The 18,480-nt window shown below is 35.9% G+C and overlaps 2 protein-coding genes across 2 annotated transcripts in view; both read left to right on the top strand.

Annotated features, from left to right (window-relative positions):
* Positions 1-620: 620 nt before the first annotated feature.
* Positions 621-7,671, top strand: ivd (isovaleryl-CoA dehydrogenase). Its single transcript, XM_059519119.1, has 12 exons — positions 621-901; positions 2,762-2,851; positions 2,939-2,990; positions 3,102-3,271; positions 3,486-3,579; positions 4,454-4,584; positions 4,765-4,861; positions 4,949-5,042; positions 5,132-5,213; positions 6,133-6,237; positions 6,364-6,436; positions 6,861-7,671. Exons 1-12 carry the CDS (start codon positions 773-775, stop codon positions 6,992-6,994), a joined length of 1,251 nt encoding a protein of 416 aa, XP_059375102.1. The 5' UTR covers positions 621-772; the 3' UTR covers positions 6,995-7,671.
* A 1,100-nt stretch (positions 7,672-8,771) lies between these two features.
* The window catches only part of bahd1 (bromo adjacent homology domain containing 1), a 35,205-nt gene continuing 25,496 nt past the window's right edge, over positions 8,772-18,480 (top strand). Inside the window, exon 1 of the mRNA XM_059519118.1 lies at positions 8,772-9,136. The gene's annotated coding sequence lies outside the window, so the exon portion shown is untranslated. The remainder of the gene's footprint in view (positions 9,137-18,480) is intronic.

Below are 18,480 nucleotides of genomic sequence, written 5' to 3'. Positions count from 1 at the left end.
TCTATATCTTTAAATAATATAATACAACCTGTTGGAGCTATTAAATCTGGTTGTTACTGTAAAATGTAGCCAACTATTATTATTATTATTATCACAGATAATAAGACAGATAATGAAAGATCACATGATGACCTGAAATTCATCAGAATTGCCCTTTCCAGTAACTTTGGTCATACAAACACAAAACACATAACACACGGCACAAAAAATAATGAAATAAACATAAAATAAATAAAATAAAATATTTCAATGTACCTTCTGGGAATGACCATTTCACCTTAAATGATAATGCATGCATATTTTATTCCTAAAACCCCTGTTGTCAACAATATTTTACCCTAATTTGTTAAATATAATATTGATTTTCTCCGTAATTCTAAACAATTTGTATGTAGGCTGCTAGAAAACATTTTAAAGTAAAATCACATGTAAGCTACTGTTTATTAACTGACTGGGATCTTTTCTGTTAAAGATTATAAAATATTGTTTAATCTGTTTTAAAATATTTTTCAATCAATGTTTCTTTCCTGCAGTGTTTGTGATGGTCGTCATAGCAGTGTCCTGTAGTGTGTGCCTCCTCGCAGAAGGTGGCAGTAAAGCTCTAGTGGCAGGTAGAGGTCGCGCACACAACACGAGAAGGAGAACGCTATTATTTATAAAACATATGACGTTCAGGATTGCTTTCCTGCAGTCTTCATCTGCCCGAGTGCAGCTGCATAATTAACTCAACAGTTTTTAACAGTTTTGTTCTGCCTTCGCTACAGCTCCGAAAATGTTTGCTGTCAGAAGAGCATTGCGTCTGTGTCAAAGAGTGTCAAATGTGAATGTTTCGCGTCGTGGATGCGCTGGAGGTATTCCAGTGGACGACATCGTGAACGGTCTGACCGAGGAGCAGGTCCAGGTATCCACACACCCGCTTATGTGACCTGGAGCCAAATTGTCTCCGTTTCTTGTTAATCTTGTTCAAGTTTCGCAGTGATGAGCTAGTTTGCTGTGCTAGCATTCATGATGACCTTTGACTCCGCTCTAGGGATTTCAGACTGTAATCGTATAGCTTCCAGGCATTTATCAGCATAACGCAATTTTATTCATTTTCAGTTAAAGAATCATTTAGACTGCCCACGAAACTGTTATAGAGCTGTCGTCTTCCTGACCTGACATTAAAAACACGAAATACAGATCTAACCCTGAAATCGGAACATTTTAGCAATGTTACATTTAGAAGTAAAGGTAAAAGTTACATATTTTTTAAAGTTTTAATAGATTATAGACCGACATTGTTTCTATGCTGCCTGAGCTAAATGGACATGCTGTGTGTTGTGGGTGTGAACGGACGGCGCGTTTTGATTGGACAGGATCATTTTATATGTCCTTTATTAGCTTTTTATTAAAGCACACTGGAAAGTCATAACACCACTTACAGAAATCTGCTGTTGAACATATCGCACACGTTTGGACAAATGCAACTCTCATAGTGTTTTGGACATGTATCAGTTCTGAAATGAAAGGTCCCTTAGTCCAGTATAAATGAATGATCCAGTTCTCTTCTGTGTTTAAATGATGTCCAGGTTAAATGTGTATGAAATAATCTGTTTCTTTACACTGTGTATTTTAATTCAGTACCCTGATGGCACACATCATGGAGACGTCTATTCGACATCTCCATTCAACGTTTAGAAAATGTCTTTAAGATGTTTATAATTTAGAATTTATGTAAAACTGACATCTTAAAGATGTCTATCAGATGTTTGAACACAGCAGATGCTTTCCAGATGAAGTGATCTTTAACAGACATCTTTAAATATTTAAAATAATTTAATACTTCTATTCAGCAAATGTAAAATAACTACATTTATAATGTTAAAAAAGATTTATATTTTAAAAAAATGCTGTTCTTTTGAACTTTTTGGTCATCAAAGAGCTCTAAGAAAAATACAAAGCAGAAGAACAGTTTTCAACATTTCAGTAAGAAATATTTTAAATGATTGTGATGACCGGCATAATGCCTGAAAACTCAGCTTTGCCTTCACAGGGATAAACTAGACTAGTTAAAAAAATTTTTTTTTGAAATGGATAGAAGTTAAAGTTGTAATTCTGAGGGGAAAAAAAACAAGCACAATATTACTGTTTTTACTGTACTTTGATCAAATAAATTTAGCCTTGATGATCAGCATAAGAGACTTATTTTAATTAAAATTAAACCTTTAACGTTTTAACCTTTAACATTTAATTAAAACCAAGTCCTGTCAGTGATTTATATATCTTTAATTTATCAGCACTAATTGTATTTTGCTTTTGTTAAATATAAAAAATAACTTTTCATATCATTACTTTTTAAATTCTGCAACTAGGCTATATTTCTTGAACTGGATTTCTGCAGCCATAAAGGTACTTTTGGACAGGAATACTTCCTTTTGATCTAATATTGGTAATATTTGTTTTGATTTGGCCTTCCATGCATACTCAGAGAAAAGGTAGCCTAAAAACTTATGTTGGTTACTGTAATACCTTGATAATATTTGAAACACCATGAAAAAACCACAGTGTACGACTATAGCACACAGCAGCACAATGTTATCGATGCCATTACTATACCATGGTATTACTGCCACTGTATTATTATTATTATTTTTTTTGTAAGGGATTTTATGCTAAAAGTGTACAGTTAGCATCATGAAATTGTGTTGAGGTTTCTGGCAGCTCAGGTTATTTGTGGACAGTCTGCCCTGTGTTTCTCACACATCTTTGTTTTGAACTCCAGCTCAGACAGACAGTCCAGAGATTCTGTCAGGAGAAACTCGCTCCCTACGCTGATGAAATTGATAAGAAAAACGAGTTTCCCCGCATGAGGGTGAGTTCCTGTACATGACAAGTATCTCAGGAGTCTCTCTTTTATAATCCTGAGTAATGAATTCTGATCTTTTTTTTTTTAATCTAGGAGTTTTGGAAGGAGATGGGTGAGCTTGGACTGCTTGGAGTTACTGCTCCAGGTTGGACCATTTACAGGCTGAAAATATTGCTTATGTGAAAATATTAAGCACAGTCTGATGGGATTCTCTTTGAAAAACATAAGGTTGTGATGTTTTTATCCATGTGTGCAGTGGAGTACGGTGGAACCGGATTGGGCTACCTCGATCATGTGATTGTTATGGAAGAGATCTCCCGTGTGTCAGCAGCTATTGCTCTCAGCTATGGTGCACACTCTAACTTGTGTGTAAATCAGATGGTTCGACATGCTAATCAGAAACAGAAAGAGAAGTACATGCCGAAGGTGTGTGTCAAAACATTTATTCATTTAGCGGAACAACTGCTGTCTATTACGTTTTCTATTAAACTAGTTTTCAAAAAGCCGACCCATTACATGATGCATTAGAGATAATCCATTTTCTGCACTGTAAATGCAGAGTAATTAAATGCATTTAGGTTGTTTATGGATTTTAGGGTTCAGTTGTTTTTTCACAATTATGCATATGTTTGTGCTTCAGTTGATGACGGGGGAGCATGTGGGTGCCTTGGCCATGAGTGAGCCCAATGCTGGCTCGGATGTGGTGTCCATGAAAATGACAGCGAAAAAACAAGGTGACTAGCCTTCTGTTATCACTCTATGCTGCTCTGATAGTAGTCACCACTGTCTGCTGCTATAATAAGCACTTTTACATCAGTGCCATCATGGACGTGTCATAACTGGTTAGATATACATGCATATTATTTGTTGACTGGTTTGTTAGATATATTGTCCTTTGATATGCACTACCCTTCAAAAGTTTGGATTCAGTAAGATTTTATTTTTAAATAAATTAATACTCTTGTTCAGAAAGAATGCAATAAATTGATAAAAGTGACAGTAAAAACATTTATAATGTTACAAAAGATTTCATATAAATGTTGTTCTTTTGAACTTTCTATTCATCAAAGAATCCTGGGAAATGTGTCTCTGTTTTCACAAAAATATTAAACTGTGCAACTGTTTTGAACATTGGTAGTAATAAGTCTCAAAATCAGCATATTAGAGTGATTTATGAAGGATCGTGTGACGCTGAAGACTGGAGTAGTGGCTGCTGAAAATAACATTTAAAAATATATTGACAGAAAACAGTTAAGTAAATAAAATCTCACAGTACTGCTGTTTTTACTGTGTAAATTAATACATTTTAAAAATCAATATAATAAAGTTATTGATATATTGTGCATTGCTACTTATTAATGTCTGTAATGTTGGTTTGTGATGCTTATACTATTACAGGGCAAAAAAAAAAACTTACTATAATGTAATGACATATTAGTGATTTATATTGTTAGCAAAAACTTTCATTAGAATACATAACTAATTTTAAATGGCTGTCTAAATAAAAGATCCACCTTGCACATGGAGTGGTGAAGTTGAGGCATCTACTGTACCATCAACACATGTTTGGCTGTAACCTTCTTTTGCCTTTGATCTGTCATCTTCAAGGGGATCATTACGTGTTGAACGGTAATAAGTTCTGGATTACGAACGGACCAGACGCAGATGTTCTGATTGTGTATGCTAAAACAGACCCAGAGGCAGCAGGCCGTGGCATCACCGCTTTCATCGTAGAGAAGGTTAGAAAAGCTGAACCACGTCCTACTGAATGATTGATTATGGTTTACAGTTCAGTCTGACCTCATATTACACGTAGCTTTGAGATTCTGATTGAATGTTTCATTTTTAATCCGTTGATCAAGAAGGCAGCAGCTTCAATAGATAAGCATGTCATAATCATTGTGCTTGTGTTCTTGAAGGGCATGCCAGGATTTAGCACAGCGCAGAAGCTGGATAAACTGGGAATGAGAGGATCTAACACCTGTGAACTCATCTTTGAAGACTGCCAAATCCCGAGTGTGTGAAGTCTGTTATGCATATTTTTGAAGTCTGAATATGCTGGAGGTCCAAACAACATTTTAAAATGTTCTGTTGTGGTTTCAGAGGAAAACATATTGGGCCCGTTAAATAAAGGAGTATATGTTATGATGAGTGGACTGGACTTAGAGAGACTCGTCCTGGCTTCTGGACCTGTTGGGTAATTGTTGCTCTGTTTATTTTCAGTAGCATGCTTAGAAATGTAAAATGTCTAATAGTTATTTTTTACCATTTTCTGCATTACCTTAGCATCATGCAAGCTGTGCTTGACCATGCAATTCCTTACCTACATGTTCGTGAAGCCTTTGGACAGAAAATCGGACACTTCCAGGTATGCTTTTCACTTCAAAATATTTGAGGATTTGTTTGTTCAACATGTTTAATATTTGTCTATTAATAGATAAAAATACTCTTTGCCAGCAGCAAACACTTGGCCATGGTCTTTCCATGTTCATGTATTTCTTTATTTTATTTTTTTTTTACATTTTTATAATAGTTTTTAATATGAAATGTTTCCCAGACTTAAGAAGTGTCGCTCAACAATCTGGTTTTAAATGGAACCTTTTTTCATCATAAACCATAGGTATCGCTTTATAGTAATTTTCTTTAACAGTAATAAACATTATAGAATTAATTAAACACATAATTAGTACCATATTACTATACTTCAGAAGTGTGGGGTCTTTTGGATGAAATTTATATTTTATTTGTCGAGAATCGATCAAAAGTGACAGGAAAGTCTTTTCCATTCTTACAAAATGTTTCCAGTTCAAATAAATGCTGTTCTTTGAAACTTTCTGTTCATAAAAGAACCATGAAAAAATGTGATGCTTAATATTTTTGTGGAAACTGTAATACAATCTTTGATCTTAAAATATAAATATGTGATCCTGTAGCACAAAACCAGTCGGTGGGGTATATTTTTAGCAATAGCCAAAAAAACATTGAATGGGTAAAAAATATCTTTTATCTTTTTTACATTTTTCTTTTATGCCAAAAATCATTAGGATATTAAGAAAAGATCATGTTCCATGAAGATATTTTGTAAAATTCCTACCGTAAATGTATCAAAACTTCATTTTTGATTAGTAATATGCATTGCTAAGAATTCATTTGGACAACTTCAAAGGAGATTTACAGTATTTAGATTTTCTTTGAACCCTTAGATTACAGATTTTCAAATAGTTGTATCTAACAAATTTGTTCCCTTGGCAATAAAATTAATCAAATAAATTTTCCCCGTTGACTAGCTAATGCAAGGAAAAATGGCTGACATGTACACACGTCTCAGTTCATGTCGACAGTATTTATACAACGTTGCCCGTGCTTGTGACAAAGGCCATTTCAGTGCTAAGGTAAGAGCTCTATACCCAGTTTATGTTATTTGACTGCTTCGTTTATCAGTGTTACATATCGGCTTGGAAATGATGCATACAGTGCTTCAGAGTGTGTAACAGTACTGATTTGTGATGTTATTGTAGGACTGTGCTGGGGTAATCCTTTATTGTGCTGAGAACGCGACTCAAGTTGCCTTGGATGGAATTCAGTGCCTGGGTGAGTGCCTAATTGTTAGCACAGCAAAAGCTACAAGAAATAGCCCTGATGTACCTTATGCAGAGGTCAGGGCCAAACCTTCTTTATTCATTCTCACCACAGCATGGAGTTACTGGGTGTATAAACGGCAAACAAGTCAAACTTGTACCTGTTGCCGTTTATGCTTTGTTTTTTGAACATGCATGCAAATTTGATTCGCCTGATATACTTGAGCTATCATGTGTTGATTGATTGTAATGCTTGTGTATTGATCCAACAGTTTGAACAGCTAATGTTAGACTGGTCCTGTTGCTATGACAACAAGCTCAAAAATGGAACAATTCACGATTGTGTCAAATCATCAGCAAATTAAGTCCCGCTATTTCAATAAGCCCAGGTCTTATGACTCAAGCTCTAGCTGACTCACATTTTCGTCTGTTTACAGGTGGAAACGGTTACATTAATGACTACCCAATGGGCCGCTTCTTAAGAGACGCTAAACTTTATGAGATAGGAGCTGGAACCAGTGAGGTCAGAAGGATGATCATTGGCCGAGCCTTCAATGACATGTTCAAATAAGAACAGCACTTACTGAACGTGTATCTGATCTGACACAGACTACACATTTCACGTGGCATCCTAATTGTAACACCTTTATTCATGTGAAGTGTTGTTGCTAATCAGTTTTAAGAACAATAATGCGAAACTGTATGTTATGGTGTTTTCTTTGGATGTCAAAAGCTGCTTAAATGATGTTCTGTAATAATACATAAATGGTGAAGTGGTCTCACATACAAGAATGAATGCAATAGTAATAGTTGCACAAACCTTAAGTCATTTTAAGAGGACTTGTGTAGTTGAACAGTTAAGAAAACGGGCAGAACAATTAATTTGTCTCCGGTGCCTTTGTCATGTGGCATGGGTGTTTCTGTAGCATACTTGTACAGCACTTGCAGTTGTCTTATTGCTTTTTTTCAGATCATGGTCACTCCGTGTAAGATATTCTCCATATCACCTCTGCCTACCTAACATCATTATTTGTGGCTCTTTTTCAAGGGTTTCTTTATAAAGGATATCGATTGAATTGTGTGTCATTCAGACATTCTTTCCTCTTTCATTTCTTTGTATTTTAAGATTGTGTAATCTTTAGATTTAAAAGAAGTAGCATATTTTTGAAGTAAGCTGTTGTATTGGCCAGTCATATATTTGGATTTGAAGAAAATGATTGTTTAGAATAAATAAATATCTTCCTTTAATCTATTTTTATCATTTCTGTTGTGCTTTCAGATTTCATTAGTTATTTTCAGAAATGTCTTTACATTATCGTAGTATTGTGTATATTACAGTATAAATATTTTAGCTTTTATTTTCATATTTTAAAAAACATTTCTCTCTTAATTTATTTTTAAATTCAGTTTTATTGTTCAAGTTCAGTAGCTCTTTATTTTAATTAGTTGCCCAAATCACAGTTCAGTTCCAGTTTTTGTTTATGTTTTAAGTTTTTAATCTAATGTTTATATTTTATTATCTTTTAGCTTAATTTCATTTTTAATAGTTTTAGTTAACAATAACAACACTAATTTAGCCTACAGCCTATTATTTTCTGGAGTAAGATGCCTCGTTCACTATTTCTATCATCAGTACATTTCTTTTTATTCTTAAAATTGAAAATCAAAATCAAATGTATAAAATCAAAATATATGTATATTTCCATATTATCTATTCAGTTTCAGGATAGGCCTATATTTAATTTGTAAAATTCATATAATTAATTGTGACAGATAAAACTATAATTTATGAGTTGTGAGTTAAAAGACCATGTAAAAAAATAAACCTTTGTAGACAAAGTTAATTGAATATGCATTGATCTTTTGTGACAACATATAAACAAGTGTGTTTATTTCTGTATCCAAATGCAGTTTCAAAATGATGTCAATATTGGAATTGTTTGAAGGGATTGCTGAATTTAAAAAAATAACATTTTATTATTTCAATAAGATCTAGCTAGGCACAAGCATGAATGTGGTTTATGACGGTGTATTCTAATACTTGTCAGATGTATGTCCATAAACTGTAGTCAGTCAATGTGATGTTGAGGCGGACTGACTTACATCAACTAAAGTCAGTGCTTAGAAAAGCTCTAGCATAATTCACTTGCTGATTTCACATGTTAGATATATAAGCTCAAGTAAGATTCATAAGCTCAAGTGTCTAATTGCTTTTTGCTTAATAATGGGTTTTCGTGTTTCACATGTGCCCATAGCCCTTTAAGAAACTCCATGTTGTTCCAGCCATGCCTTACGTCAGCACACTGGCCGTGGTACAAAATCTAGTGAGCATCCTATATAGACAGCATAACGGACATCATAGACGTGTTCTTAACCCGCATTTTTAAAGATTTTAGGTACATGCAGCATGTTTTACAGAATCAATGACGCGTTGTTCGTCAGTTCAGTTGACTATGATACCTAAATATGCAGTCTATGTAGGCAGCGTTTAAGGTTTTGTGACACCGTCATTGACAACGGATGGTGTTATGTAAGCTTCATAGCAAAAGTGTTTGTGTCAGTTCTGCACGAGTCTGCTCTATTCCAGGTGTTCTCCTCAGGATGACAGTACAATGAGCTGCTCTTCCCATGTATCCAACAGAGAAACGACACTGGACCAGCAGTGTGTGTTACCAACAAACTCTTGTCATTTAAATCCACGACACCACTCAAGGTAAGAGAATCGGTGTATTTAAAATAATGTAGTCGATATTCTTAGCGTGATGTCCTCCAACATTAAGTTTCTTCAAAGCCCGTTACATTGTGAAGTAATAAAGAGGGCTTTTAGATAAGAAGTCCAATTCATCGTTTAATTTCGTCATTCATACTAAGAGGATTGTTATCCACCACATTCCTGCGCGACGCGTCAAAATTGGAACGCTTCACATTATAATCAACGTTCTTGTCCGAGGGTTCTTGCGCTCGCTGTAGATTATAAAGAGAGCGTTCGAGTTTGTCGCACTGTTACTCGCAGTGCAGGTGATGAGTTGTTTGTCTAAGCTTTTGTTTGTTACTAACACAATCACGGGTTGCAGTCTGTACTCTGATTGTTCTCTTGCGAAAACACTGGAACTAACAAGTTTGCTTCTCTTCACCTTGTCGGACTTTTGTTCAATTAGTTACAGAAGTCAAGGGCCAGCTTTCAAACAAGTGAATTTGAAAAAAATGATGATGCTGATTGATATTTTTCATTTGCTTTTTGTATACTGGGTCAAAGACGAAAAGGGGATGTCAAGCCTCAAATACATAAAATAATAATAACAATAATAATAAAAGTGTAATACAGCTTTAAATGTTGTTTCCAATGTATAGGTTTAATTTTATGTTTTTCAGAGCAAAAAATAACTTTAATTTAACTCATAATTTACAGAAGAAACCTAGAAGTTAATGTTGAATTTTTTTGGTTTTACATTTCATTGGTTTTGTTTGATCTAAATGGCTTCATAAAAGTGTCGTCTGTACGCTTAAAATCTACACTTAAAAGCAGTGTTCTCCAAAATATTTCATGCTCCCCATCCAAAACAGTCAGCTAAAGGTGAAGTGTTTTGACAAAGCAAACAAGGTCAAATATAACAAGATGTGCACTAAAATGTCATTCAGTGTAACATTTATACCAAAACATTTTGCTAGGCATATTTTAAACAAGAATCATTTGATGTCAAATTAAAAGATTATATTTAAGAATGCAGTGCAGCCCTCGTATACCTTTTATAAATCTTCATACCTTTCTAAATCTTTATACTTTGCTGATATCCTTCAAACCACTAAGTTTTAACCCATGTCTTTCTTTTGATGTAGCTAAGGCTTTTATGCATGCTACAAATTTTGCTCACATGTCTTACTGTTTGACATGTTGGGGTCAAGCTGGTGATACTGTTATTAAACCTTTAAAATCTCTATATAAACAGGCATTAAACATTTTAGATAAAAAACCCTAACCATTTACATTCTTGTAGGATCATAGAGAAACATAATTTTTTTAGACTTTGATAATTTTAGACTTTATTCAAGTTTGTGTATGGTTCAGAAAATCCTAAACGGTCTGGCTCATTCTGTATTACTTGACTTTATTCATCTTCGTGGTGAAACTTCTGTGAGATCTACCAGACTATCATTTACGAGTAATTGTCTGGCTCTATCATCTTTCGCAGTACTTTCATTTTTAACTTTTGTATTTCACTGGTCAGAATAAGTATATTGTTTTTTGCCATTTCACTGAATGATATGTTTTTGTAACTTAGGTTTACCACACCATGAAAAGGTGAAATTATCAAACATTTTAAGAGCAAGAAAGTCCCTTTTCTTGCAGCACCACACAGTCTTCCAGGTGCCGTCTGATGATGTCACAGACTGCCGAATGACTATCAGTTTTTAAATATGATTTCAGAATGGTTTCTTGTTCACTGAAAGATCTCTAATAAACTGCATTTTCAGGACAAAAGTCCCCTGATTATTTAAATACTTTACAAAAGGCAATAAGACATAATCATTTTAATATAATACAGCTAATATTTATTTAAAGATGCCAAGGAAACAAATATTTATTTTTAAACTTATTTTATGTTTATTTGAAGATGTTAAAATCAAAATCCGAACCATTAAACTGAATGACAATTTTACAATTTAGAACATTATTTCCCCCATATTTTGCCATATTGTTTTCACAAAAGTCACTTGAAATATGAAAGTAGACACTTTACTTGCATCTAACATGTTTTCTATGCATTCAAAATGACTTTTGTCAATTTAATTTGATGCGACATGAGACATGAGGAAGAGCATATTGAATGTTTGATTCATGTATTCAGGTAAAATGTAAATATTTTAAGTGTACTGCAAGATGATGGTGCACTTAAATTTGCTTTAATAGGCTATTCATGTTTTATGACATTGCTGTTTGGCCGTGTTCACATATTACTGTGCTGTGAGATGTGACGATACTAGTTAAAACTTCTGTGTCTGTTGTAGAAGAATGATATTGCTGTTCATTTACCTGACTAAAGATGACATTATACTTTTCTGTCTAAGTACTATCCACAGTTGTTTTAATGAGAGCAAAGATCATTGTAAGACTTTTGGGTGTTTTGCTGAAAGTTTTTTTAAAATGACATTTTGCATGACAGAATGTAGATATGTCGTAATTTAAAAAGACTTATTTCAGTATGTGTATTCTATGCGGTCACAGTTGAGTCATTCTCATGTGATAAAGCACTGATTTTTTTTGACATCAGAATATATATATAAAAACTTAAGTAATGAAAAACAAGCTGATATGAAAATATATTTTAGGCCACATGACTGAAACTGATAAGTAAGATTTTTTTGTTTGTAATATTTCTCATGTTTTTGGAATTTTCAGTTAGTACATTGGTTGGTTTGATCAGCTACTGGCTGGCTTGCCAGTTTTATGGCCATTATTATGCAGAACCTCCTTTCATACTGTTGCCATGTTTGAATAGCTAGGGTATGTTCTGTTGTTCCATTTTCTGATCCAGTTATAGGATTTCTGAATGATGTTGGATTAATTAGTCTGATGTTCAGTGTGTTTTAATTCACATTCCTTTTTGCTGCCCTTTTAAGTGCCTGGATTCTCATATAATGGCTATAAGTTCATGTTGAACTTTTTGGTTTTACATTTAATTGATCTAAATGGCTTCATAAAAGTAAGTGTGGTCTGTAAGCTTAAAATCTACACTTAAAAGGCAGTGTTATCCAAAATATTTCCTACTCCCCATCCAAAACAGTCAGCTAAATGTGAAGTGTTTTGACAAAACCAACAAGGTCAAATATAACCTACGGTCTAAATGCTACTATCAAGATAGGATATAAATAGCGCTCAGGTCTGCTGAATATAAAGTGACAGTAATTATAGTATTACATAAATAGAAAGCTTGAAGCTGAAGGAAAAGAAATAAGCAGTATGAATAAAAATTTAAAAAGGGTTTTATTCTCTCTTTAGGGCCATGGATTATCACCTCTTGGGGAAAAAGAAATCCATCAAACATGTATGCGGATTTTTCACTGAGCAGATCATCTGTGATATCCCAGTACAGATAGCAGCTTATGTGCAGCAAATTGACTTTTAGATTAATGGTCCGTAACCCTTTTTACCAAATTTGTACATTATGGAGTATAACAGGGCCCACTCCACTGGTTGCACATCAAATCTGAAAATTTGACATGTAGAACTGGATTTAAAACGACAAAGTTGTAATGATTACACAATGAATTCACAATATTGATATGCATTGCAAGTGGAGATACAGGGTATGGACTGGTTCATATTTAGAGCATCGATTCATTTGCTGATAAATCAAGACATACAATAATAGCTTCTATGAATTTAATAAATTTGCTTTTCTGCTGATCTGCCAGTGCTAATATAAATGTCTTTCAGCGGAAATAAGGGACAAAGACACTTACAGAATTTGAACCAAGAAAAGCCTCCAAATTCCTGTGATGCACAAGTCAGTTTTGGGCATAACTGACAAAATTAGGGAAGTACGTACTATATATATATTTCTATTTTTACATTAAGATTACCTTTTTACATTAAGATTATCCTGGGTAAATCTCAAAATAAATATTAATTTGTCATACTGTGAATGTGATGACATTCACTTAAATTTTTTATGTATTTAAAACTGCTATAGAATTTTAATATATTTTTATTATCACTTCACAAAATGTATGTTGTATTGCACACTTTGACCATGAAATCTCAGACTTGTTTATAGTCTTCCCATCCTTTCCCATTTAAAAAGTTTACTTTTGCAATTAAAAAAAATATAATAATCTGACCAGATAAACAAGCTTTTCATGCTCCGTTTTAAATATTTAAAATACCTCCTTCCTCATGCATCTTTAAGGATTCCTTTTCCAAACAGTGCTTTGAATGATTACAAATGTCTGCTGACTGATCAGCGATGACTAATTGTTGTTTTCCCTTGACAGCAATGTACTGAAAGCTGTTCTTGGAAGCCTATAGAAGTGCAGTATCTCACTGGTGACACTATGAAACAAATGTGTCATTTTTATTAAGATAATTTAGAGTGAGATTAGGGTTATTTGAGTTACAGACTGGCATGTCCCTTCTTTTTATCTCAGCAATTCCCAAAGGCAAGACATTCTTCAGGCTGCATCAAAAGTTCTTTGATTACAGTTTTTCTATTTGAATTAAGACGCTGTGGAATGTTGTTCTTCATTAGCTTCAGGACATGTGTCCCTGAGATTTACAGCTTGCACATATGCTTGATGGGGAAGAGTCGTTTCATGTGGCTAATCTTAAACCATCAGACACTACCTGGTCCCGTGCCATAGTCACAGCTGTGAAATTTACTGGTGTGTTCGGGAAGAGGACGGGGGGTAAGAGTGGCCACCAAAACCAGACTCAGCTGTTTGTGGGTTTGCAGCTGTGGTCGATGTTTATGGGGTTGAAGCTCTCCTGGTCTATTATTGCTGCTAAAGTGTTTATGCTAAAAGGACGGTAAAGCCTTTTCATGAGGCACTCTAAAATCCTCCAAGCCAGACCTCAGGCTTCCCCTGAAGCTTGTGGAGCACATGGTGTTCAGAATCACAGATGGCAACACCCAGCGTGTGAGAACACAAGATTGAGCCTCCGTTGTTTGTGCTGGTTGTTACTACACCGCTGGAAACCCAGTCAAACTATTGTGATTTTTTTTTCTCAGAATGCTGAAAGCATCTAAAGGAGTCTATTCTTTCACTGAAATTTTAACAAGATTTGTCATACGAGTGTATTCTAAAAACAACAACAACAAAAAAAACATCCCTTGCGCTTTCCTTGGCACTTTGCCCTGTGTCTTTCATGCCTTTGAAGACAGACTCTTTAACAGCTAACAAGAGTTTGACTTCCTGTGTTCTTTCAGCTCAGTGGCAACAAACTCATCTGAGGGTCTGAACTAATACCAGCAAAAAAATGAATATGCTCTTTAACTCCAAAATCTCTTCATTGTTTCTTTAGATTTTTTAAAAAGAATTTTAACACTGTTTTCAGACTATAGTGTATGGCTGCATAACCATTTATGTTCAACTTGACAGCAAAAATCAAGATCTAAATCAAACTACTCAAATTAATTGTGGACATTTTTCCCAAAAATTCTGTCATCATTAACTCCCCCAAGTGTCATTTCAAATCTATATGACTTTCTTTCTTTTGCAGAACATAAAAGAAGATATTTTGAAAAATGTTGTTAACCAAACCATTTTGTTTCTCTTTCAAAAAAAATTGCTCTGTATCTCACTATAGGAAAAACCTCAGGTGTGATGGCACCAGTCACATCACGTCTGTCCGCAGGGCAGACAAATCACAGCTCGTGACCAGGAACCCACAGCCTTCCTATATATACTGCTGTGATGCCTGAAACAGCATTCTTGATCTCTTCCCCATGAACACTTAATTTCAGCATCTAGGCTGCACTGATCCAGTTCATAGGCATACGGTTTAGGTTGATGTTACAAAACATGGTGGAGTTGTAAATCTGTTTGATTGTTTGCTGGTTACTGAGTTTCTCTACTTTGCTTTCAATAGTGCAGTCTCCAATAGCTAATGTGTCAAGGCGAGCTACAAGTCTGACTTGTCCACCATGTCAGTGTCTAAAGCCGGGCTTACACTATGCAGTTTTTAAAAAGTCCGTTAGGATTGCACTTGTCAGACTCTATGAACATGATGATCATGTCACACTGTGACTCAGTTGTCATTAATGTCAGACTGTACGACACTCAAGGTGCATTAAAAACAGGTGCGTGCAAGTAAACTTGTCTGGAGTTTTACATTATCAACCCATTATATGTTCAATGACTGCGGGCTGCATTGCATGCGGGGCTTTAATGTTGGCTATCATTAAAAGTTTATGAATGACTGTGTTTAAGAAAAATAGTGCAAGCAGCACTACACACCCACATGGAAACAGCGGTGTAACTGGTGTTTATCGTGGCAAAGGCAATGTATCATATGAATTTCGTGAATGGTGGACGAGAGGGCCGGGGTTTATGAGGTTAGAAAAATCTCTAGCATTAATTATGATCATGGCTTGTCTTGAAAAACAAACTTTGACATTCGTTGTAGGAGGAGTCACACTGCAGGATTGTGCGGCAAATCTTCTGACACTGCCAGAAATTAGTTGGAGGTAAAAATTTGATCGAAACGGCCATTAATCAGCTGTCGGTGAACATGTCAAACTAATTATCAAAGACTACAGATTTTAGCCTAGGATTATTCCAATCTTTTAGGATTTTCATAATTTGTCAGACGACCAAATCATGGCAAAAATCGCATGATGATCTCCGGTAGAGTTCCCTTCCGATATTTATCACTTGCATGGGTGTCCTTTGTGATCTTTCCTTGTCGAGGGATATTATGGATTCCGAGTCCTCGAAGCTTACACCGTATGTTTTTGTTTGTTTGTTTGTTTTTTTTCTCAACCAACAGCTGCTAGAGGAAGGTGAGGAGCAGGAGGGTGGTGATGAAGAGGGCAGTATGTTAGCTCACCTCCTCAAAGATGAGCCGGATGATCTGCTGTCAAATGTGAAAGATTGTGACTTCGTGGAGGTTTGTAAAAGTGCAGCAGCTAAGCTTAACATCGCTTGGCCAGTAACTCCGGGGGACCGGGGAGTTAAATGAGATATTTACGACAGTAAAAGCCTTTACCCCGGCAAAACAACTGCTTCCCGCGTTACCGGCATGTGGTGGCAAAGATGAAGGGAGCGTGGGATAAGCCCTTCTTTCAAAGAGTGTCTGTCAAGGGCAACTCTTCACTGGATGTAAACAAGATGGAGAAGATCAAACTTTCTAACCTCCCACGCTTCAACAGTCAGTGGCTCACTACCTGCACCCGAACTGGCAGACCACTTTCTCATCTGCCAGCCCCTCCCTCCTGAGGAAAATGGAATACTTCACTGCTTCCATGTTCCAAAAACTTTATAGATCAATGGCGCCAACCGTGCGGGCCCTTAACGCCACTTTATTGTTGATGGCCTCTCAAGCTGAGCTTTTGAAGGAGGTGTGCAATCTAGTTACCTTGTGTGGTGCCATACAGAGCTGTGGCCATACTATGGTTCTTGCCGTTGTGAGCAAGAAGTCGCTCTGGCTTAACCTCTCGAGCATTGGAAACAGAGAGAAATTATATTTTCTCGATGCTCCAGTGGACTTGATAGGTTTATTTGGCCTGGCCGATTTGGCGATGAAACAAAGAGATATAAACTTCAAAAGAAGGAAGGCGAGGCTTTTGACATCTGCATGCTGTGTAAGAAAATGCTGCATCCTCCTGTTTCCCAGTGGCCTGTTCCTCTGACACAGAATAGGAGTTTTTTGAGCTCGTCTGACTCCAAAACACATAGCAGACGGCTCATCCCACTCACTTTTCCAAGCAGTTGTAAACCGTGAGGAAAGCAGTCATTCGCAGCAGCCATTGCTAAGTCTAGGTCCATTCACACTTCTAGCAAGAAAAAGAGGGATACCTAGGACGCAATCTCCATGGGAGGGACAGACTGCACAAAGGGTTTTCTGTGATGTCTTCTCCCAAGTCTGCCACACCTGTTCCCCCACCCGCAAAGAAGCGGAGGTTGTGGAGTTCGGATGATAAAATAGTTTTAAGTTGTGTTAAGGGCAGTTACGCTTCCCCTAAACACACAATGTTCAGTGTGTTGACCACAGTAATACCACACATTCAAATGCAGAAAATTCAGCCTCCAGAAGAATGTGGTCTGATAAGTGGTCACAAAGCACTTCAGCCCCTGGATTCAAAGCAAACAATAAAAAAGTCTCTGTTGCATCCAGGGTCATTGCCAAGGGTGCAGTGACACAGAAAAAACAATGATCCAAGTGATAAAATGGTCTATGGGCCAGACAGATCTTGGCCATTTATCTCTCTGTTGGTTAGATGGTGCTAGAGGTCCATCTATGGAATCGTTTCAGCAGAACCTGCTGGCTCTTTATCAGGAGGCTTGAAGAGAGTGTTCTGCTCATCATTGGATCCTTGCGACAGTAACCAGGATTTACAGTCTCCAGTTTGCTGTAAAACCCAATCCTTTCAATGGGGTTATAGCATCTGTAGCAACAGGGGATTTTTTTACGTTTCCGTCTGGGCTAAGCCTAGCTCCACGTTTATTCAGGAAGTGCATAGAAGCAGCACTATCACCACTGAGACACAAGGGTCTCAGGATATCTGCCTATCTAGATGATTACTTGATATGAAAAGACTCTGTGGTATGCTCTTGGAGGGGAGAATCATGGCATCTGGCTAACTGGCTGTGTATGCTTCACAATTAAATTTTCAGACCATATGTTGCAAATGCAAAAATAAAAAAATTAAATCATGCTTTCCATTTTTTTCATTTACTTCATAAATTAATAATTGCCATTTTCTCTCCTTTTTTCAATTTACTTCTGTTAAATTGTGACTTCAGACATAATTTATTTGAATAAATTTAATCTTAACAATTTTCAGGTGTTCCTTTTTTTTTTTTTTTGCAATATTTGCTGTGGGCTTTACCACTGGCGTGGGGGTGTGGCCGCAGGCTGTTTTACAAACACTTAATGTGTTGTGCCGAACTAAAACAGTAACATTGAAGGGCCAAATTCAGTAGGCTACACACCTTATTATTAAAGTATATTTATAGACAAGCAGAATAGCCCAGAATATGGAAGCAATACATTGCACGTTAAGCGTTTAAATGCTTACTGTAATGTGGCTCACTGGACAAAGACGATGATAAAAAAAACTAAAACAAAATAGGAATACAATTTATTAAAAATATAAAATGTGTAACACGTACAGGAAAGCAGATGAGACAGCAATATGAATGCTAAATTGAAAAAAGGAGAGAAAATCGCAATTATTCATTTATGAAGTAACTGGTGGTACACAAAGTCTCTGCTTTACAGACAGACACTTTTTTTTCTTTTGGACGAAGCACCTTTGGATGTGGATGTGCTCGCACATCCGTGGCCAGATGTGTTGCTTTACGCATTTCCACTGCTGAGTTTAACTTCTCCCACCA

This window comes from Carassius carassius, chromosome 31 (assembly GCF_963082965.1).
Source record: "Carassius carassius chromosome 31, fCarCar2.1, whole genome shotgun sequence".
Classification (NCBI taxonomy): Eukaryota; Metazoa; Chordata; class Actinopteri; order Cypriniformes; family Cyprinidae; genus Carassius; species Carassius carassius.
The sequence above is the reverse complement of the archived record's forward strand: the minus strand, read 5'-3'. Positions and strand labels throughout refer to the sequence as shown.